The sequence below is a fragment of the Balaenoptera borealis genome (assembly GCF_965194805.1).
Source record: "Balaenoptera borealis genome assembly, chromosome: 2".
NCBI lineage: Eukaryota > Metazoa > Chordata > Mammalia > Artiodactyla > Balaenopteridae > Balaenoptera > Balaenoptera borealis.
In genome coordinates, this window is record NC_138867.1 from 58,247,934 (window position 1) to 58,271,835 (window position 23,902).

Genomic DNA, 23,902 nt, shown 5'->3' on the forward strand with positions numbered 1-23,902 from the left:
TATTCCTGATGAGTGGCTGAATTATGGAGACCCCATTCTTTAAGTGTGAAAACATTATTGTATCACATCATGACTTAAACACCCCAGATTTTACTTATGCTGCAATTATAATAGGTTTTAAAATACTAGTTCTTCCTGTATGACCTGATAATTTATTTTGAAATTTAGTTAATTGATAAATGACTTTGAAAGTTTTTATTGTGCTGAAGTATACTTTTCAGTAGATGGAGCTAAACAGATTGAACTCTGGGAATCAATAGTAGAGGACTCTGAACTCACTTGAATGCATTTAACACTGCCGGCCCACTCCTGGCTTTTGACAGGTGCATTGGAAGTACTGATTGAGATGAAAAACCAAGATGTGAAGTTCAACAAAGATACTTACATCCTTGCTTTTGCAATTTGCTACAAACTGGTAAGACTGTCTTCCCTAAACTTTTAGAGCATTTTGGGTAATGTTTGAGAGAGGATTTATTTTTTTTTTCTCTACATATAAAATTCAGTTCCCCTGAAGTCTGTTTTCCATCTGGTGCAGATATTTCCATTTTAAATATGTTCATTTTTAGAAAACCCAAGTTAGCCATGTCAGACAGTTTTATCATGGGAAAAGCAATTTTATCATCTTTCCATCTTTTCTGGCATTTGTGTAGATAATGAGAACAAGAAACAGCATGCTGGGTTCAGACTCTGCTTTAGAGGCCTCTTTCTCATGCTGGACCTCACGAAACCAGTCTTCTCTGTGGCCCTCTCCCATGGAAGCCTTAGCATCCTTCACTGGTGAACTCAAGGGCTACTTTGTCCTCATCTGTGAATTCTTCTGTGATCACCTAAGTTGGAAGTGCTCTCTCTGTCCTTCAGTATCCCTTGATTGTGATCTATTTGTATTCACAGACATGGCACTTATAACACTGCCCGATCTACTAAGTGGATGCACATTTCATCCTCCCCACTAGAGGGTAGACTCCTTGAGGCATCTTTATTTGCCATCACCTAACAGTGTCTGGTCACAAGTGATCTTTAATAAATGTATGTGACATTAAAATGAGTTCTTTGAGAATAGAGAGCATGACTTATAAATCCCTGTCTCATTACTGTATCAGGATTGTTTCTTGCACATAGACTATTTCTTTATTACTTACTGAATGCATAAATGGTAACTGAAATAGTACAGTGACCAAGATTCCATGCATTACCATACACATTCATGCCGTTTTAACACTGGAAACTTAACAAAACCTTTTTATACTGAAAATGAAGGAACACTAAGTAAGGTAGAACATGGCTATTGAAAAATTTCCCTGAAAAGCGTAGCAATACCAATTTTCCAAAACAAGAGTGGCAGTTGGGTTACAGGGGAAAGAAACCAACTTGGAAATTGAGAAATGTGGAGTCTAGTCTCAACTTTAACATGAACTGGCTTTGAAGTGGTCACTTACCTCATTTGTGAAATGAAGCGTTTGGATTCAGGAGCCAGCAAGCTTTTTCTGTAAAAGGCCAGATAGTTAATATTTTAGGCTTTGGGGGCCACATACAGTCTCTGCCACTTACGGTCCTAGTCACATCTTCTTTGTTTTTGTTTTTACAAATCTTTAAAAATCTAAGAACCATTTTTAGCCATAGGCTGGCTTTGGCCCCAGGGTCGTAGTTTGCTGACCGCTGGATTACTAGATGATCCTTTCCAATCCTGCCACTTTATGATTCTGTGAACAGAGGCCAACATGACACACACTTGAGCATCAGTTCTTCAGCACTGTGATACAGTTTCCTGACCTTCTTAGAGGTGTCTCCCTGAGCGTATACTGAAGTGGAGAGAATTTAACTCTACTACTTACAAAGGGCCAGAGGACTTTTCTTCCCTATATCAGGGGTCCCCAACCCCCAGGCTGCGGACCGGTGGCAGTCCGCGGCCTGTTAGGAACCGGGCCGCACAGCAGGAGGTGATCGGTGGGCAAACAAGCGAAGCTTCACCTGCCGCTCCCCATCGCTCGCATTACCGCCTGACCCATCCCCCCACCCCCGGCTCCATGGAACAGCTGTCTTCCACGAAACCTGTCCCTGGTGCCAAAAAGGGTGGGGACCGCTGCCCTATATCGTGTTCAAGAATAACTTGTGTCACTCAGTGGAGACTGCAGTTGAAAAATTGAACTGGTCAGCTGTTACAAATTCCAAGCCAATTCTGGGAACTGTCCCCTCTCATTAAATTCAGCTTTTCCTTTAGGATTTGAGTTACGAATCACGCCATGACAGACACACACAGGTACAGAACTAATGCTGCTCTCGTAAACCTGACCCACCTACAACATAGACAAAGGAAGAGAATTCTGTCTTACCGCTGCTGTCTGCTACTTTGTATATCACTCATCTTCCTGGTGTGTGTGGGGTTTTTTTGTTTGGTTATTTTTTTAAGGCATCTGGTTTTATGGGATTCTTTCATGATGTCCATTCAAATATGTTTTCATGTTTTCAAACATTTAACTTAACATGGATATTTTCAGATTGGAAACCCCCTAAGGAAAAGTTCTGTGGTGTCGCTAAGTTTTACTGTTATCATTTAACACAGTAGTAGCAGGCTGACTCTTCACACGTGTATGTTATGGTACTATGTCTTGAAACCAGCCTGCCTGGATGAAAAGAGACCTGTATGTTTGTGGGTAAAGCTGCCCCAAGTCAGAAAACCGACAAAGAGCTAAAAATAAAGTTCATTTAAGATTTGAGCTGCTAATATATAGATAACTGAGTCTATTTGCAAATAGTCTCTATATGGAGCTCAATCTTTTAAGTGGCTTGAGATAGGCTCCAGGAAATTCTTCCAAAAGGAAATCTGAAACACTGGGCACCATTAATCATCTTATTACCCTAAAGGTTTGTGACATTTATTTATTGAGCAATCCTGTCTTCCCCCAGAATAGCCCTGAATCTTTTACAATCTGTACCACGTTAAGAGAAGAAGCCCTCATCAAAGGAGAAATCCTCTCCAGGAGAGCATCCTGTTTTGCAGTGGCATTAGCTCTGAACCAGGTAAGGCTTTGGGGTGCACATAAGTGAATTAGGAGTAGGCAAGACTTTACTACTTTCATTTGTTCTTGCTTTTGTTTTATCTTTTTTCCTCTGACTCTGTCATAAAGAAAAAGTCCCCATAAAGAGACCAATGCCTTTGGTGCCATGGCAACCTACATCTATACCTCTGTCTCCAAAGAATGTTTTCATTTACAGTTGAGGGCCTAACGTGCACTGCTGTTTACATGGGGCTGGCCAGGATCCTATGGAAAATCAATGAGGGAGGCTGTACTCAGAGAAATTTCTCAAGTAATTAAAGTGGAAATTTCAAATGATTCGTTTACTATGTAACGTGCTCAGGGAATGGTTTTAATTTAAGGCTCTCCAAAGTGTGTTCTGGTAAATTCCTCAGGGGAACACAGTACTCCTTGAGTTCTTGGTATTTAATATTATTTGCCCTTTTTTTTTTTTTTTTTTTTAAACCTGAACTACAGTTTGGCCAGATATAAAATTGTGAGGTGATATTTGCTTTACTTGAGGTTTTCTTTGGCATTGTTTTTCTGTCTTCTAATATGGAATGTTCCTATGGAGAAATCTGAGGCCTGCCTGAATTTTTTTTTTTTTTCCACTTCTGAGTGACTTGATCTTGTTAGTTTTTCTGTTTTCTGTCCCTTATATCCATGGAAACATTTTTCCTTTGGGAGTTCTTCATCTGCCAGTTCTTTTTTTTTTTTCCTTGCTGTAATCCTTTTTTTCTTTTTTCCTCATAGTGTCTTTATATAGTTTACATGCTGGTTCTTTTTTGGTTATTCATCATTGAAAGATGCTTAGACCAGCCATTTGCAGAAGATTCATGTCAGAAGAGAATAGCGCCATGTTGCCATGTTCTAGGCTAGCAGGAATTTTCTTTATTGCTGAGTTTTGTCTACAAATACGCATTGGCTCTATTTCTTCCTGGCCACTGGGAGTAGGCATGGAGGTGATTTTCAATGAAAAGTCTCTTCTCTGCTGCTGCCATAAGTGACATATTGTTTCCTGCAAGTATGGCTGATCTGTGTAAATTCTTGATTAGCCTCACCTCTGCCACCAAAAGGATCCAACGACCTCATTACTAGTCCTAAACTCTATTATCATCATTGTAAACAGGGATTTAGTACTTAAGGCCGTGCCCTCACCTTGGAGAACTACTTTGTGCACTCCTTCTGAGATATGCGGCAATGTCCTCCTCTTACTGCTTTGTCTGGAACTCACGTCTGCTCCATCTCCAGTGTTTCTGGCAATGCAAATTTCTAATGTGGTTTGAGGTTTCTGCTATGTTCTAATTATGTCAAAGATGGGTGCACATTTCTATTTCTCAACCTTTTTTTTTTTTGAAAGCTCATTCCAGTGAGAGAAGGGGAAATGCCAACTTTATGCCTCCATCTTAAAACGTGGAACTCAGGCAGGTTGTTTAAACATTCAGTAATATGCCACTGTAGGAAACACTTTATAGAATGTTCATTTTTGATTACTAAAAAACTTTTTTTCTTTGTGTACTTCAAAACCCTGGGGCACCATGAATAGGACTATCCTGACATCTTTAAATGATCTTTATGATAGCAGAGTAATGTTTATATGCCTTGGGGGTATGACTTGTTTTTCTTCCTTCTAGAACCAGCTGGCAAAAGCTATATCCATTTTTTCTCAAATCATGAAGCCAGAAAGCATAATCTGCACTAATTTAAATGTAAGTGACTTCTTTATGGTTTAAAGTAAGGCTTGAAATGTAATAAAATGAAGTCTAGATTTTTTTTATCTGTGTACAACAAATGACTTTTGATCTCCCAAGGTCTTCATCCATTCCGTTCATTTATCGATCACTGTGTGAAAGTTATAATGGAGCCCTATGAGAGGAGTCAATACGTGCTTCCAGGAGTGTATAAATAGGTGGGAAACACAGATATGCTCAGATATAAGAGGTGGCTAAATGCTGCAGGTGTAACACATGACTACAGAAGCCTGTCGATTTAGAGAGAAGGGAGATGGACCCTGCAGTCTCTCCACTGAGACTTAGGAAGAGCCTGCGTGCTGATGACATCCTATCCGTGGCACCTGACTCACGGAGTCAGTACACCTACGGCACAAGGTGGCACCTAACCTGGTAAGCGCTCAGTAAGTGCTAGCCATTTTCATTCTTACTTTGTTGCCAGCCTGCCGTGGCCCACCTTTTCAGTGAGCAGTGAGTCGTCTGCGCCTTCCTGGGGCAGTGAAAAGCCTAAGAGACTCTCCTGTCATTAACGACATCACAGGCCCTGCTGAGGCCCTGCTTGTATGCTGAGTACGTGTGTTGTGGGGAGTTGAAAAGAAAGCCCCTAGCGTCCAGGAGCTTACAGTCTCCTGAAACATCAAGGGGTCAAGATGAGGAAAACACTGTCTGAAGAACCGAAATGTGTAAACACCAGCATGACATGAACTGGGATAGCGGGTCGTAGCCAGTGTGGTATTCCAGGCTGGCCAGCAGGCGCTAACGGAGGAGGACGGGGGAGAAGAATATTGTTGAGCAGTGTTCTGAAGGAGGACAGGGCTGTGGGACTGCAGGCATGGAGGTGAAAGGGCATCCTCTGTTGGGAGATGAGCTTTGCTGAGGGTTCTACCTTGCTAGTTAGTTTGCTAGTTCTCATCCTAGTTCTGAGTCCTTAGGCAAAGTTACTTAACCTCTACCACCCCATTTTCCTTTCATCTGAAGTAGCAATAGTAATAGTACCATTCTTTCATTAGGAGAATTGAAAGAATAATGCATATAAAGTCGTTAGTTAAAACAGCACAGTTAGTGCCTGGCATGTAATCAGTGTTCAGTGATGCTTGCTAATACCAGTAGTATTTGTTTAAAATGAAATATGTTAAATAAAAAGGATTATTTATTTCTAACAAATCCTAGAACCCATGAACAGGAATTGGGCATAACTGCAAGCTCCCATGGTTTTCAGTTCTGCGCATAATTATCCTCAAATGTCACCACCAGACCAGTGCCCAGATGACTTTCAAGAGAAGGACTAGATAAGCCTTTATGGTAAATTCTGGGGAACAAGTTCCAGCAAGAAGTCTGAGATAAGAATACCTTATATTTGACCTCGTATTTACTTTTCAGAATGCTTACACAGGAGGGAAAGATGAGCCTAGGGAACCAGAAAGATGGAGACAGTGATTAGTAGAGAACCTGGGGGGAAAGAAGGGAAAGAGGTGGGTTTGGAAGGGAAGAGACTAAATATACGAAAAATACCCAAAAAGAGATCTTGTAGTTGGCAAAGGGCAGGAGCCTGGCGTGGGGATGAGTGTCAAAGCTGTCAGTTAAGAACATATCTGTAAAACCTGGTAATGGATCTGCTATAAACTGATGAATGCCACAAAAAAGGGAGGTAAGAGGTCCCAGAAATGAGTTTTTATGGCATTAATGGTGAGGCAGAGGAAGCATCAGAAAAAGACAGGGAAGGAATCGCACCAGTGGATCGATACCCAAGCGAGCTGATAGCCCTATGTGCCATGGCCTCCTGCAGGCAGCCCCTGGCCCAAGACTGGGCACCTGAACAGAAACTGCAGGTCAGCCTGAAAAGCTCTCAGCTGAAGGAGGCCAAGGTGGCAAAGGTCCAGAGTCCAGAAGTCCAGGTCATTTGAGCCAGTAAGCCAAACAGACTAGGAATCCTGGTCTTCCAGCAGACGCATATGTTATTTTTTCTTCTTCTCAGCTTCCTACTGGATGTGGACGGCTCAGCGTCTCCAAGTATTAATATATTTATCTGCTTCTGAGAGAGTGGCCTGCAGATGCATTCATTTCATGACTGGATAGCAGTAGAATTGCTAGGATTCCAGGTGGTTCATAGCATCAGGTGGGAAAGAAACACAGGAGAGTGTGTGAGAGAAGTTTTATGTGGGTCATTAGTCGCTTTTCCTAGAGTTGAAGTGGGCATGGGGGGATCAATAAGGGTTGATAAGAAATGGAAGAGAGTGAGATCGGCAGGGTTTCAGTTTATTTTAGCTAAGGTACCACGCTAGATACTCACACTTGTCGGTTTATTTTATACAACACTGTCAGAACAGTACTTCTCCGTATTATACATGTGGAAAATGAAGATTCAAAGGGTAAGTAAACTACCCAGGTTCTCACAGCTAATTAAATAGCAGAGTCAAAGTTTTAACACAATCAAATCTGTCTGACTACATACAAAGCCTAGGGTTTCCCCACCACTCCAGACCTACAGAGATTAGCGTCGTGCGTCTTTTATCTAGGACTGGCGCTAACCGCTTCTCCAGGATGGTGAAAGGAACACGTTGTGCGTCTTTTATCTAGGACTGGCGCTAACCGCTTCTCCGGGATGGTGAAAGGAACACAGGACTGGATGTCAAACAACGAACCTGCTCTTAGTGCACATGCTCCATGCCCTTGCATTTAGATTCCTTGGCTATTCAGTCCTGGCAGCGGGAACAGCTTCTCCTGGGGGAGCTGGGTTGGGGGGCGGGGAGACGGCCGATCAGCGTGGTCGAATGAATGGGCATGTTTCTGGCAAGCGCTATGTAAGGATCCTTATATTGATCTTGAACATGAACCATCCCCTCCATGAACTGGGTCGCAGAATTATCCACTGTCCAGAAACTTAAAGATTGGTAAAGATTGTTTTTTTTTGTTTTTGTTTTTATTTATTTATTTCTGGCTGCATTGGGTCTTCATTGCTGTGCGCGGGCTTTCTCTAGTTGCGGCGAGTGGGGGCTACTCTTCGTTGTGGTGCGCGGGCTTCTCATTGCAGTGGCTTCTCTTGTCGCGGAGCACGGGCTGTAGGTGCGCGGGCTTCAGTAGTTGTGTCACGAGGGCTCAGTAGTTGTGGCTCTGGGGCTCAGTAGTTGTGGCTCACAGGCTCTAGAGCACAGGCTCAGTAGTTGCAGTGCACGGGCTTAGTTGTTCCGCAGCATGTGGGATCTTCCCAGACCAGGGCTCAAACCTGTGTCTCCTGCATTGGCAGGCAGATTCTTAACCACTGCGCCACCAGGGAAGTCCAAGATTGTTTTATTGTTTAAAAATTTTCACTCAGGCAATTCTTGCAAATGTCCAATCTAAATTTCTCATATTTCAATACAAGCCTGTTTCTTCTTCCTTCCTCGGGAATGGTGAAAAAGAGCTGGTTGCCATTCTCAGGTTTAATAATCTTTCAGATTCTGGGTCTCTGTTATTAGAGCAGGGTTTTAAAAAATAATTTAATTCTGGGCCCTAGCTTCTCCAAGGCTGAGTCGTCTGCTTAGAATCATTAAGGGCAATTTGTTAATTATTCAGAAATGGAAACCTAACAAGTAGGCTGAATAGAGTCTGTTCAGTCAGTATCAGCAGAAATAAATGGAGTTTTTTTCTGATCTACTTTAAAAATTAATGCCTGACACTAAAATCTTTTCTTGCTGCCAGTTGGAATATGAACTTACCTAATTTTTCCCCTCAACTTAATTTTCTTTTCACTGAAATTGCTCCTGCTGCTGATACGACCCAGAGGGCCTGGCTCCCCGTTTCCCGGCTCATGCTCGCTCCACACCGAACTGGTTGAGCACGTGATCTCATCGAGGCGTGGGCGTGTTGACTCTGCCCTTTGAGTCTCAATTTAAACCCATCGATCGCAGAAGAACTATAGCCCCCTCTTTATTTAGCATCGCTGCTTAATACAAGAGGACTAATTTCCACTTCTCAAATATGTCTGATAGTAGCAGAGGCCAACAAAGGGTAGTTTTCCACTGATTTTATTTGAATTCTAATCATTTCTCTAGAAATCTAGACCCATTTTGGAATTGAATTACCTTACAGGGGAACTGACAAGTGGTGAGTTTCACTGCTTTTATCATTTATTTGTTAACACAGGTAAATGTTTTAATGTTTGTTTCTCCTACTCACTAAGGCCACCCTAAAGTTCTAGCTCATGCTGGGAAGTCCTAGGCCACACTGGTAGGAAAGGAGACAGCACTTATTATTTCTCATAAATCCCTTTGTGGCAGCATCTCACCTATATGTTTAAGAACTGCATTTGGTTGGAAGCAATGCAGACTCTAAAAATACAAGAGTCTATACAAATTAGAGGATTTCTTTTTCTTCCAAGTAGAAAACCAGAGGTGGTCAGTCTAGGTCTGGTATGACATTCCGTGATGTCATCAAGGACCTGGCCTCTTGTATTTCCATACCACTATCCTAAGCACGTGACTTCTATCCATTACATCTATTCCAGCAAGAAGTAGGAGAATGCAGGAGGACAAAGAAGTTGGTCCCTTTTAAGAATGCTTTCCCATATGTCTCACCCAACAACTTGTACTTACATGTTAATGGTGAGAGCTTAATCCCATGACCACATCTAGTTGCAGACAAACCTGAGAAATACAGTTTTTGAGTTCCGTACATGACAGCATCAGTTAAAGTTAGGGAGCTCTGTTATCAGAAAAAAGAAGGGAAAAGTGGATATTGGTTAGAAAATTAGCAGTCTCTACCACACTATGCTATTCTACTTCAAATATAGCAAACTTAAAAAGAAAAGAAATGCAAATGTTTGCATGTTCAGGGCTTCTGTTCCCTTTTTTGGTCAAAGGTGTCCAGTGACACATTTCTTGAGGTCTCAGAAAATCAGAGGGGTGGTAAGTATGTGTTCTTTGACTAGTTTTTCTTAACGAAAATTCCCCCTGCTCCTTGCTAATTCAATTTTCCTAGCCTTTTGTTTGAAATCTGTAAGATTGAAGCAATGCACTGTACCCTGATTTAGCTTTCCTAATTGTACCCTGAGACTTCAGTTTGAGACAAGCTCCTAGCTTTAAATTGTTTCTTTGCCTTTCATCAGTAACTGCCTCATCCATGTTGCCCTTCAGCAGTATAGTTCAAGGTATTGAACCTTACTCTTGAAATCCCCACTGAGTCAGAGTTAGTTGCTGGAGGCAGGAGAGAAACCGGGAAAAATTAGGAAGAAAAGTTGAAATCTTTCAGAAGCACATCATTAATAGTTTCTAGCATGAGCTCCAGGAGGTTTATCCCTGTAAATTGCTAGGGGACCTTCACTCCCATTCTCATTTCTCATTGTTGAGGGTCTACTCGGTGCCAGGCATTGCAGATGTGGCATCAACAAGGTAGACTTCTCCTTGCCCTTGATAGGACAGACCACTGCCAACCAAATTGGGATTGGTTTTTACTAACAAAACTGTTAAGAACTATTAAGACTTGGAGATGTTACCCCACTTCCGAGCTAACGAGTTAACCTGCCACAGTTTTGTGGATGCTGGTAGAGAACACAAGACACCGAGAGAAGAAGGACGGTTTATTACTCACAGCAATAGCAGTAGCCGGCGGATTAGCATTTTTGCAGCAGTTTCTTGAGCCCAGTTCCCACAGAGCGACATGAAGAGGTCTATATGCTTCTTGCACACACAGGGGATTATATTTTAAGAGAGGAACTGTGAACTTGGGGAACCCAAATCTCTTAAATTGGACAGTAAGCATACCTGCCCTCTGCTTTGGATGAGACACTGTCTGTCTTCCCAGGCTGCTGGCTGTACAAACGTCCTTGAAAACACAGTCGGGACTAAAGACAGTCAGTGCTTCTGCCTGACTGTGAGAGACCCACGGAATGTTCTCTCCCTACAAAGGGTTTTGCCTGGGCTCTAGAACACTCAACTTAGATCAGGTCTTTTGGAGTTAGGCTACTTGGGGTCACTTCATTCTGTTCTTCAGGACCAAAGATAACCCCTCATCCCGCTCAGCTGCTCAACAAACACACAATGTTATAAAATGGACTCTTAAGAGGACTCAGCTGGTTTGGAATAAAAAAGGAATCTCTCTCCCAGAAAAACTATCTTTCCTAAAGATCAAGAGGCTTAAAAATGTTTATACCCTTCGATTTTGTAATTTCACTTCTGGGAATCAAGTCTAAGAAAGTAACAATTTTTTTTAAATGTATGACATTTATTGATATAATAAAGTATGGTATTGCTTTATTTGATTTATATGATGGATTGATATGCATTTATCATTAAAAATGAGGTTTTATTTTTTCCTAAAACTTCTTGATGCTATGAGAAAATGTTCATTTTATAATAATTGACCAAAAAGCAGAATCAAATTGGGGGGGTGGGGGGGATTAATATATTTGGAAGATAATACATGAGATTGTAAACAATAGTTAACATTAGTTGGTGAATTCTGAGTTATTCTCATTTTCTTTAAACTTTGCTGTATTTTTCAAATTAGACTAGTGAACACTGGTAATTGGGGTGAGGGGGAAATGTGTTCTTTTTTTTCCTTATGTTAATTGTATCTGATGGAAGGTAGCTAGTGGTATCATTTTGAAAGCCAAGTATAAGCACCCAGTTTTGATAGCTATAGTATAAATAGGAGTGCCTCATTAAGACTTTAACCAGTTTCCACTTTATACTTGAACAATCTGTATGCCTGCGATTTCCTAACCAAAAAAATAAAATAAAAAGATAAAGGTATCTTTTGACCCAGAGCCAGTCTTATGAGATTGTCTGATTGTCATATCCTCTGAATCTAGAGGAATTAGGGAAGAAGAATCTAATAGTAATGTTTATTGAGTACCTCCTGCGTGCTGATATTTCATTTAATGTTCACAATAATTCAAAATGTGAGATGTAAAGGTATTTTCCTCATTTCACAAATAAAGATATTGAAAGAGATTAAATACCTGGCCAGAGTCACTTAGCTGTAATTGCCAGTGCCAAGACTCTGACCCAGGTATGTCAGACTCCAAAATCCATGTTCTCTCTGTTTCTGCCTTTTAGCAAGTTTTGAAGTTGTGGTGTTTTGATTAGCTATTGGAAAACAAGTTTTGGCTGGTGGGCATTCATTCAAAGCACCTTTGAACTTGAGCAAGCAAATGAATTAGGAAACGGCGTGAAAGCAGGGTAGATGCCTATAAATGTAGGCTTATCTCATAGGATACATTTCTCAGTGTTGATTACTAGCTCAATCTTGTTTTTCTTGTTTCTTCTTTTTATTCAGCTTATGATCCATATCCAGTCAAATATGTTGAAAACCCTAATAGATATACTAAAGGATGCTACAGAGGGAAATCTATCAAGATTTGTGAAAAAACATGTGTTCTCAGAAGAAGTGGTGAGTAGGCAGTTTCCACAGAAATCCTGTAAAGGTGCAAGAACACTCTTTAAACTGTCCACTTGATACCTTAATCCTTTAGGCCACCTCTTTAAAGAGACTGTCCACTCCGGCAACCTCTCTGTTGTTCCTGTTGCTAGATTTCTATGTGTGGGTGCAGACTTTTTTCCTCTAACACAATATATCCTCTGAAATTCTAGGAAAACTTGTTCCTTTTACATTGTTCTTTTCCCCACACTGTCTTCATGGGTGTCGGCCCTCTTTCTTTTCTTTTTCCTTTCTCCTTAAGCATCCAATTCCTTCTACCCACTCCTCACTCTCAGTTGATGACCTTGCCTCCTGTTTCACAGAGGAAACAGAAGCAATTAGAGGAGAACCGCCGCCGCACCGACAGCCTCCTTGCCCCTCTCTCTCTCTGCTCAGCCTTCCCTCCTGAAGCTGTGGTGACTGCAGGCACCTCTCTAGAGCCTGGGAGCCCAGCCCCAGCCCTGGCCAGCCCAGGGCGTCAGCCCAGAAGTTGTGTCACCTTCTTTTGAACATCATGCCTATTGCTCGCCTTCCCTGTGGATCATCCCCATAGGCAGACAGTAGGCTATAGCATCTCTCATCTTAACAGAAAGAAAATCTCCCCTACCTAAACAAGTAAAAAGACATACGGCCTAGAGGGGTGGGATAGGGAGGGTGGGAGGGAGACGCAAGAGGGAGGAGATATGGGGATGTATGTATATGTATAGATGAGTCACTTTGTTACACAGCAGAAACTAACACACCATTGTAAAGCAATTATACTCCAACAAAGATGTTAAAAAAAAAAGACCTGCTAGGTGTTTAGATAGGAAGACTCAACCTCATAAAGTCAGTTCTGCCCAAGTTAATGTGATAATGTAACATTTCAATAAAAATACCATTAGGTTTTTTCTGTAGTTAAGGTTTAGTAGAAAGAGGAAACTAGCAAGGATAGCTGGGAAAACTCTGTGAAAGAAGAGGTGGTAGACCTGCCGGATATGAAACCATATTAAAGCTTTTCTAATTAGAATTGTGGTTTTAGCTCCTGAATAGACCAACTAATGGAACCATATAAATGCTTTGAAAAATTATAAAATAAAATTAAATAAAAATGAAGAGAAAGAAGCAATTTCTAAAAATTGAAAGCAAAATGAAACAAATGAACCTTGTGTCATACTGATGGCTTAAGCACATAAAGAGGAATTATTGTAAGTCATTCGAAATTTAGTAATTTGTACATCGCTAGTCATATATAGCCTACAGGGAAAACAGACGGTGAGGAAATCATAAATTATTGGCAGTGATCATATTGTTAATAATGATACTGGTATTGTCATTTTGACTAACCAAGGGGCCTGGTTGTTGGTCCTCCCCCAGCTTTTCTCCCTTTTCCCTGGCCTTTGGTAGCACAGTCCCAGCTGGGTTCCAGCTAGCACCTGAGATGGCAGGTTGGCAGCAGAGGGCAGGTGGCAGCTCCCCACCTCTGCCACACTGTGGCTTTCCCAGCCCTGTCCCATTCCTCACTCCCACCTGAAGGCTGGCAAAGGGAGCTTGTCGGGAAACTAACTGGTTATGATTAAATTTAAAGCTTCTTTCTATTTGAGGTCTTAGCTCTGTGTAGGTTGTGACCGACCTAAACCTTTTGGGAGTGTGTTTAGAAAAGTAGGGGGACTAGAAACGTAAACTGGTTTTAAAGCACACGATCATGTGCACGTGTGTGCGGCACTGACACAACTTCTGCTTTCTCACTAGCACTGATGTTGATCCTTCCTTAGACCTGGCCCATCAATATGTTGCCTGAATTATACGACTAAAGCATCCAAACTTCACACTGAAAAATACTCATTGTTTTTATCTGATTCTCCCCCACAAAGCCTATAAGGCTGATTTACTTAGAAAGCTCACCCTCTAGCTCAGTGTATCCCCTGGTTGCTGGGAGACTACTCAGGGAACTGCTTGTTGAGAAGTGAATTGATCCCTAAAACTCCAGCAGCTTTTGAGCTAGTTCTAAATATCTTTGTGAGATTGCATGTGGAGTCTTATGTTGTAACTCTGCATTTTACAAATGCTCTATTTAGTGTTTATGCCACCAGTTACTGGACGTGTTTTATGTGTGGCGAGAAGGTGCTGTTGTGCCACTAGAGGAAGGGTGAAAAGAACTGCGGACTTTTCTGCAGCACCGTGACGAAAACCACTCCAGCGTGAACTGTTTCCTTGTTGACTTCTTTTTTAAAACTTAATTAACAAACAATGTCGTACCAACTGTTTTCTGCTTCAATTGTAGGATGGTCCTAGTAATACCATTTAATATTTATTTTTGTAGTGATTTAAGAGAACTGAGGTAGTTAAAAAAAGAAAGAAAAAAGAAAAAAAAGAACTGAGGTAGTATCTGCAGTGAGAGCAAGGTTACCTCCAGCTTGGCTCACCTGCTTTGCTTCTTTTGAAAGCCATATGCTGCTGCATCTCACCCTGAACATGAGGACTAAACAAGCTATTCTTTTTAAGAATGTTAGAAGTGTTTAAACTTTACCTGAAGGTTCAGTGGGGAGCCCTTGTTTGAAAAGAAGGTGTGCAGGTTTGTGCTATATTACACAACATGTGTATATGTGATAGACTCACATTCACACTCTAATTTTGAGCTCACTCATTTTTGTAGAATTAAATACCATTCATATACTTGTGATGCTAATATTTATACCTCTGGTCTAGACCTCGCCCCCATGCCTCGTAATTGTGTAGCCAGTAACCTCTGGACATGTCTGCCTAGATGTTTCACAGACATCTCAATCTTGTCCAAAACAGAACTCTTGATTTTCCCTCTCCAAATCTCATCCTGCCATCTTCCCCATCTCAGTTAATGACATCCCCCATCTCCAGGTTACTAAAGCCCAAATTGCGAAGATGTCTTTGATGCCTCCCTTTTCCTCTCCCCTTCGACAATAAATCCTTTCAGTTTAATCTCCAAAATATACTTCATATATATCTACTTCTCCATCTTTTCTATACCTTTCCCAGTCTAAACCATCACCTGTTCTCATCTGGCCTATGATGGGGGCCCCTGGATTAGTCTCCACATTCTTGTACCCTCCAGTTCTCCACACAGCTTTTTAAATCTAAATCAGATCATGTCCCAGTTTGGACCTTCTGATGGCTTTTAGAATAAATTCCAAAAAACTTACCATGAGCTAGAAAGCCCTACGTCATTCGACCCTGCCTCCTGCTCTGATCGTTAAATTGGACACACTTGATTCCATGCTGTTTGACCTCCTTTCCCTGGTATGTTTCATGGTATAGTATGCGCCACTTGAACCCCCCTTTTATAAAATACCAGGGATGATTTTTAAGTACTAATCTTGAATGTTGTTTATAGCTTATGGCATCCCTTATAGTTAGTTATACCTCTGTGTGCCCCAGTACCCTGGTTTTTACCACTTCAGGTGCACACTTTACTTTTTTTTTTTTTTTTTTTTTTGCATTTATATCTCTGCTTCTTGGAGGATAAAAAGAACAAGGAAGAAATCTTGCAGAGATATAACAATCTACCCTTCTTGCTTTTCTTTCAGCTGGTCAAAGTGAGGGAAAAAGTGCAGGATGTGCCCGCTCTTCTGGCCACATTTGATGAGCTGTATGAGAAACTGCACATACATGGCCAGGTCACCACGTACACTTTGGATGCTCTGCTCTGCCACACCCCCAGTGACAGGAAATCCCACACGGTGCTACTAAACAAGAGGACAGTCAGCCGTCGGACCTTCCAGCCGCTCAGCCAGTCCCTGTGGGCTGAGTAACCCTGGGTTCAAACCATCCGTGGGTCTGAGTTGGAGAGGGCCTGCTTCTAGTGAATTATTGGCTTCCTAAGAAATCAGGCATCGTACTCCAGTGTACAGTATACTAACACTTGGTCTCCTTAAATTTCCAAGATCACTGAGTGCTGGCATGCTGCCTTGAGACGTTCATATGTTGTGGCACCAGGAAGATCTAGATACAGGCAAGCAGAAAGCTCGGGCTCCCGTGGGGAGGAGGCTTCCCCTTGTAAAGGGCTGAGGATCCCTGAAGGAACATGGTCACGGTCTCCAGGGGAACCCAATAAGCACTAACAGGAAGGAATTTCACTATAAGTGGCCACCTCCGGCTAATTTTCAGGGGAATAGTGGTCTGAAACCCTACTCTACCATGCTGGGAAATAGCCCAGGATTTTCTCACTGCTTCTGTCATCATTTACCTGTGACCCTAGACAAGATACTTAAGCCCTCAGTTTTTCATCTGTAAAATAATAGTGCCTATGTGAATCTCCATATTGATTTGAAATTTTCATTCAGGGTTCAGTAGGGTCAAGTTTTCTCAAAAATAAGAGAAATTAAAAGGTTCCTGAGAAAACTTGTTGTTTTCTCAGCAGAACAAACAAAACCAGAATTTAACTCTCAGAACTGATAATAAGCCAAAATTTAAATGGTTACCACTTTGGTCATGGGCATTCCATGTGCTTTTCAAAATAAATGCCAATAAAAACCACATTAACGCTCTCTGTATCCCTTAGTTTTCTATATAGGTCATAAATATTTGGTCCTATAGTTCGTCTCGTTTGTTAATGATTTTCTCTTTTCTCTCTTTGGATGTTTTATCTTTTATAAATAAATATGTCATGACAGCAGGTCAGAGCTTCCTCGTAAGGATCTGCCTCTTGATGGTTTGAAGGCCAGCCCCTGGGGGGTTGGTTGTGCCTTTTCTTTCTGAGGGCCCACATGATGGTGAAGGCTTCCAGCTCTCTGCCAGGAGTGCTGCAGACTCCTTATTCAGTGCTGTTTCAAAACCCGGAGATAACTCTGACTTTACTGTTATTCATAGAACCAGAAGTTCTAGAGTAGGAGGAATCTTCTAAGTCTCCTCCTCAGGTCAAGGAAAATGTCCTGTCCAAATTGGTGGAGCTGAGATTAAAATCCAGATTCCTAGTCTCATTCCCTTCCCACTGTACCACATGACGTCTCCTCAGAGAAGAAACAGGAGAATCTCTTCAGAGATAAAACACTAAGAGCTCCTTGACTTACTGTGTGGCCATGGACTCCCCTCCATCTCATCTGTTCAACAGGGATAACAGTAATACCACCTCGTGGACTTACTGTGGATAGAATGAGGTAATAAAGGCAAAGCAAGCTGAACACTACCTGGCACAAAGAAAATGCTATATGAACATTAACTATTATTACCGTCAGTAGCATTCAGAGTGTTTGCACCTAGTCGAAGAATTACATAAACAAATGAGTTCTTCCTCCTGTTCAGAAATATCCAAAGAATTTCTTTAGCCTATGCTCTGTGAAGCATAAGCTTCATTTAAAGAAAATTCTCTGCCTCGTAGAATCTTAATTGCATCTTATGTGTGTCTGGTGTTTTGCAAAAGAAAAAAAAAAAAGGATTTAAATTTCTCTACCTTCAAAGTCTTAGGGAATAATAGGGCATGCATCCTGTCCCTCAACTTATCTTTTATCTTCTCCAGCATTCACAGAGAGCATTCAAACGGCTATTATGCCCTGGGTGAATGTGGCCTTGGTTGTTAGCTAACAACTATTCATTAGCAAAAAAAAAAGATCGTGAGCAATAAATAGCAGCCATGACCTTCCCAAGCCCTGCCGCTCTGAGCAGCTGCCGGCTGTGGCTCTCTGCGGACTGCAAAACCAGGCTCTCTGACCTGTTCCCAGAAGTCTTATTGAGGGGCAACTTAGTAATGAGGTAATGAATGTGCGTAACGTTCACCTCAAAATAACAGACGATTCTAAAGGCAAAGAAAAAAACCATCAAAGAAAAAGTATGCTCAGTATATAGTGACCATTTCATTCTTTAAAACTTGGCAGTTTCTTTGAAAAATGGTGTTTCTCTGCAATCAACAATTTGCCTAAAGCATCTATGTACTCTACGGTAATTTGCCTAAAGCGTGTACTTACTCTGTTAATGAGAATATTTGACGGACAGAACATCTTACTCCCCAACTCTATGTGCCTTTGAAGATTGTTTTCACTTAGTGTAAATGTCTGTTGCTACAGAAGCCAAAAATTATGGTGAGTACAGCACAGTATGAAAAAGAGACGAAAAGATATCTCCTTAACTGGGTGATAGAAGGGTAGTGGTCTGGTTATCTATTGCTGTGTCAAAAATACTCCAGAAATTAGTGGCTTAAAACAAGACCAATCATTTCATCAAACTGGGCTCAGCCAGGCAGTCACCTCAAAGACTTCTTCACTTAATGCTTCTGGCACTGGATGCTAGGACCTCGTCTGGGGCCTGCACGTCCACACGTGGCTCCCTGACAGCACGGTACCTGTACTAGGGAGTGAGTGTCCCCAGACAGGCAGAAGCTCTGTCACCTTTCATGACCTCGTCTCAGAAGTTGTATAGCATCACTTGTACTCAAGTCACAGGCCCATCCAGATTCAAGGGAGGGAGCAGACACTCCACCTTTCCGTGGTGGTGATGTCAAAGAATTTATGGACATGTTTTAAGCCACCACAGATCATTTTTTTCCAGCAAGCTCTTTAAACTTGTCCTTTCCCATTGTTACTTCCCTAATTAAAGTCACCATCATCAATCATCTGTCTTTAAGCTCTTCTCTCTACTGAAGCCAGAGTGAGGTTTCCAAACCAAATTCGTCCTCTGCCCTGTTTAAAACCTCCTGAAGACTCCTCACATCCCTCTGGGTAGAGCTCAGACTCTAACACGGCTTAGAAGGCCTTTCCGAATCTGGCCCTCGGTTTGCCCATCCAGCCCCATCCCACTGCACACCTCTTCTTCCCTCCTACACATCTTTCGGGTCGTAAGTTAGACATCTTTTCATCTGGGAAGACTTCTGGATCCACCGGATCCCAGCCCAGGTTAGGGGAGCTACCAACCTCCCCCTGTACTTCACTCATCAACGCACTTATCATACTCCCGTCGTTGCCTGTTTTCATTTTTTACTAGATTCCGGTGCCACATCTGTCTTGTTCTCCACTGTGTGCCCTGTACCTAGCGCGGTAGGGAACGCATCAGAGGACGAGTACTCATTTTTTTTTTTCTAGTATATTATTTTTATTTAAAAATCTATCTTTAAAAAGAGCACCATTACCAAATAGTTTTATGAGTAAATTGAAACAACCCTCAGAGAACCTTTGTCATTCACGGTATAGCAATCTTTCAATTCATAGAATACTATAGCATATATTATAATATTATAGCATAAAGAAATTAATTTAAAAACTCATTTTCAAAAGTTCAAATAACTTCCAAATCACACTTTTAAAGAATATGAACACACAGATGTATGAGACTATATACATACACACAAACACAAATACAAATACTATCGGTCATTTTTGCTAATAAACCGAGACTTTAAAAAAAGTAAATAGAATTCAGAAATACATTTAGAGAAGTGAATAAGGTTTGTCCTAGGGATATGAGTTTAGACAAAAATCAGAAAATCTGCTTATTTGTTACACTATGTTAATAAATTAAGGTAAAAAAAAATCATATGACCAGATGAGTACTCATTTAACTACTACCTCATTTATATTATGTAATGACAATCGTCATCATGATCTCCCTGTGAATAGCGTTTCTTCTCCAATGCCATCCACTCAGCCCCAGACACTTCTCATTTAGACCCCACTCCACGCTTTTGCTCAGCCCAGTAGGTATCCTTGTCTCCTCCCACCTAAAATGCCCTCACTCGGGCTTCCCTGGTGGCGCAGTGGTTGAGAATCCGCCTGCCAATGCAGGGGACACGGGTTCGAGCCCTGGTCTGGGAAGATCCCACATGCCGCGGAGCGACTGGGCCCGTGAGCCACAACTACTGAGCCTGCGCGTCTGGAGCCTGTGCTCCGCAACAAGAGAGGCCGCGATAGTGAGAGGCCCGCGCACCGCGATGAAGAGTGGCCCCCGCTTGCCGCCAACTAGAGAAAGCCCTCGCACAGAAACGAAGACCCAACACAGCCAAAAATAAATAAATAAATAAAAATTTTAAAAGAAAATAAATAAATAAAATAAAATAAAATGCCCTCACTCTTTCTCTACCCACCCTTTTCTACCCAACTCGTGTCACCTCTTCCATAAGGCATTCTCAAGCTGTAGAACCCATATGGATTCTCCATTCATTCATTTACCAACTCCATATTGAGCATCTACAAAGGACAAGGCACTATGAAAGGCCCTTAAGTTGCCACAGGGTAAAGACTGACCATATCCCTTTCCCAAAGCAGAATATTTTTATCCTGCCATGAACTTAAGGACCTTTTGGCCTAGTCATTTGCTCTTTGCTTCTGTAGATAGTACTCATTACAGATTGATCAAAATCCTGCCAAAAATAGACTCGGTAGTGAAAGAGACCAACCCTGGGCCATTTTTGCTAACAGTTTTGTTGATGATGACCCAAGATATTAATACAAATTTGAACTAATTCATAATGAATATCACTGGGAAATTATAATGGGGAGGTAAAGATTTATCTGCTACAATTCAGGTAGGCAAAACTGTAGATTTCTCTATTTCTTTGCAAGTGAACAAAAATTTCTTATTCATTTTCTGGTTATATTGAGAACCCAAGAGAGGATTTCATGGGAGACTTGATCTTGCTTGAAGGATATTTTTAAGCTTTGTTTTAGATAAATGTTTGATCTTTCTGGATATCTTCCTCTTACCCATTTTCATAGCCACGAGGACAGCTGGGGATAAAGCTGTGGTTGTCAAACTTTAGCAAGCACAAGAGTCAGCTGGAGAGCTTGTTCAAACCCAGAAGCCTGGGCCCCAGCTCCAGAGTGTCTGAATCTGTAGATGTGGGGTAGGACCCAAGAATGCATTTCTAATACATTCTCAGCTGCTGCTGTTGCTAGTCTGGAGACTGTGCTTTTCACCACTGTGTGAGAGGAAGCTCGTGCTTCTTCATGTGCATGGGAAGCTCAGGCTTCAGCTGCAATCTCTGGGTCCTCTCTGGTCTCTGCTGTGAGGAGAGAAGAGCAGGGAAGCGTGGCCTTGGCCCTGGACTCCTGAGCCAGTATCTGCTGGCACCCACTTCTGAGCTCTGTGCCACTGCCATTTGCCTCTACTCATAAGGACCCTCCCTCCGATGTCAACCCACCCCAACCCCTACGCTGGACTTAATGAATCAGGAGTCCCAGGGCATTATGATTTAAGATCAGTGAAAAGTATATCTATTTAGTGTTTTCAGATTGTACACATATCCATATAAACACATGGCAAAATAGCACAGGGCTTGACAAAACTAACCCAAGATTCAAATTTACATTATAACACTTCTATCTACAAATTTGACTTGGGGAAATTAAACTCAGTAGATAAAGTAGCCATTTAAAAAATCACAATGGAACAAGCTATGATTAGTAAAATTTGATATGCATTATGCATAAAAAATGTGTGGTGAACCAAATCACTGTGAATGGATCTCAATGGAAATAGTTCAGAAAAGTAAAAATCAAAAGATTTTTACATAGGAAATGGTTTGTATTGCATAGAAAATGGATCACAGAATTAAGCTGGCTTAAACGGCATTACCTCAAAAATATCTTCTGAACAAAAACTGAATGATATTGGTGTAATTCTGATTGAAATATTTTTTATTCATTAACATGGCGTTAAGAACAAGGGGGTTAAAAATGCCCTCTGTTCTCATGGAGCTTGCATTCTACTGGAGCAACAGACATTAAATGGATGACAGTGCAAATGACCACATGATCACAATTGGGATAATTGATTAGCCTGGGGGCATAGATAGTAAGTGGTGTGTGTGCACAGATGCACACACACACACACACATAAGAGGAGGACCTTTTCTGGTCTTGCATAGCACCAGTTGTCTATGGCATTCATTTTGACACAGAAAGTATGTTGCCGTGTATTGTTACAGAACCTTATAGTATATCAAGTGTCTCCTGAAGGATGAAGTATTCTACATTTGTCTTATATGACCCCAAAGTGCCTATTTAGCATAATACCGTACATACAATGGGGCCTTAATGTTTTTTGAAAGAATGAACTAATTAATGGCAGATTTTAGTTAATATGGACCATCTGCCACAATATACTTTAAGTACTTCACAACTTTCTCACAAACTGGTCACTCTTTCTCTCCCAGTTTTATAGATGAGAGACCCCAGACCCAGAGAAGGGCGCGTGGGCCGACCAGTGCATTAACAGACTGGCCGAGCCCCTCTACCTTCCAGCTCCGACACATGGATTCCCACCCCTCCCCCGCCTTGTTGCCCAGCCCTCAGCCAATCTGAGACAGAAGTGACCACGCACCCATCCAGCTGCCCGCCTCGCTCAGGTGACCCTTCTTCTGAGGGCTGTGGCCTCCAAGGGCCTCAGAGGCACTGTTACCACCATGATCAAAGGTGGGGTTGGGGAAAGAAGGCTCAGAGGGAAAAAAGCTCATGTTTGGCTGCTAATCACTGCCCTGCAGCTGAAACCTCTAAAGCTGGGTGAATTGGCACAGGAGAAGGCCTCATTTAATTAGGCTCTGAGAGGAAAATGCACCAGTAGCCCGAGTGCGCCCAGAAGGCATCAGGGTATCCTGTGTGTCACCTGCAGGCCTGCCTGGGCAATGCCTGCCCAGATTAATGATGCTTACACCCACCATCTTCGCTGATTCCTTTTTCCTACCCCAAATCAGGCAAGCTGCTCACCCACAATAGCCCAGCGTCACCACATCACTTAATCCCCCAAACCTCCCTCACTCCCAGGCAGCAAGATCATCCCGTCAAATTACAAGTGACATCACAAAGAAGGAAGGCACAACCCCCCACCAAGTGACTGCTCTACAACTGGATTTGGTTTGAATTCACCAATGCAAGTCCCATGCCTGGCAACCAAGGAGCAGAACCTCATGGTGTGTCCTACTGCACCCCAGGGGGACATATTATGTAGCCCTTAGGGTTCAAGAGGATTAAAGTGACCTTCACTTTCATGGCTGAAAATTACTGGATTAATATCAGGTAGTTTAAGAAATATGTTCTGGTTGTAGCAGGGGGCAGGACGGCCACACACGTCCAAAGATAATTCAACACGAATGCCACTTGCTGAGAAGCCAGGAGAGAACCAGGCAACTCAGCATGAGGCTTTTGGGCCATAGGGTTTGTCCCCCACCCCATATAATACAATAGAGAGCAGAGAAAATGTCATTTCCAATTTAGATTAGCATAATCGCTTCTTTGACAGTTTGCTGCTCCCGTGACAGGGAATTCAACAACAACATACGCTTTGTATGCTAAACTTCATAAAATACAAGAAATAAAAGAAAAACTCTAACACATAAGACTTACCGTTTGTCAGATCCTGTTTAAAGCACTTTGTATACAGTATCTTATTTAATTGTCAGGAAAACTCCACGTGGGACTACTACCCCACTTCACAGATGAGAAAACGGAAGCTCAGAGAGGTTAAGGTACCTGCCCATGGATATAAGAGTAGAGAGTGGTTGAGCTCAGGTAGTCTGGTGCCAGAGCTCACGTTTTCGACTCCGTCTCTGTACTCCAGCTCTCAGGGCGGCTCTACGTGCACGTGCGCGCGCGTGTTCGCACATGCGCATATGTGCCCTTTTCAGGCGAAGCGGTTTGCAGTGTTGATTCAGCAGAACCTCAAAGGGGCCTCTGAGCAAAAAAGGTTAAAATAGACATGCTTACACACATATACATAGATATGCATGTTACATATGCGTATATTACACACACACACACATACATAAATGTGTGTGTGTATGTCTGAGTCTTTTTCAGTTGATCCCCGACCAGCTTCAAGCTTTGCTCT

General features: G+C 42.0%; 1 protein-coding gene across 4 annotated transcripts in view; it reads left to right on the forward strand.

Annotated features, from left to right (window-relative positions):
• Window positions 1-16,647, forward strand: part of PTCD2 (pentatricopeptide repeat domain 2) — a 28,389-nt gene extending 11,742 nt beyond the window's left edge. For 2 of the 4 annotated variants that reach the window (XM_082374062.1, XM_082374063.1), the window contains exons 6-10: window positions 324-415; window positions 2,905-3,018; window positions 4,649-4,723; window positions 11,999-12,112; window positions 15,682-16,647. In XM_082374062.1, the coding sequence (XP_082230188.1) occupies window positions 324-415; window positions 2,905-3,018; window positions 4,649-4,723; window positions 11,999-12,112; window positions 15,682-15,906 (620 nt within the window). In that variant the 3' untranslated portion in view covers window positions 15,907-16,647. Of the gene's footprint in view, window positions 1-323; window positions 416-650; window positions 2,885-2,904; window positions 3,019-4,648; window positions 4,724-11,998; window positions 12,113-15,681 lie in introns of those variants that run through there. The other 2 variants (XM_082374064.1, XM_082374065.1) reach the window with 2 other exon arrangements.
• The last annotated feature ends 7,255 nt before the right edge of the window (window positions 16,648-23,902 follow it).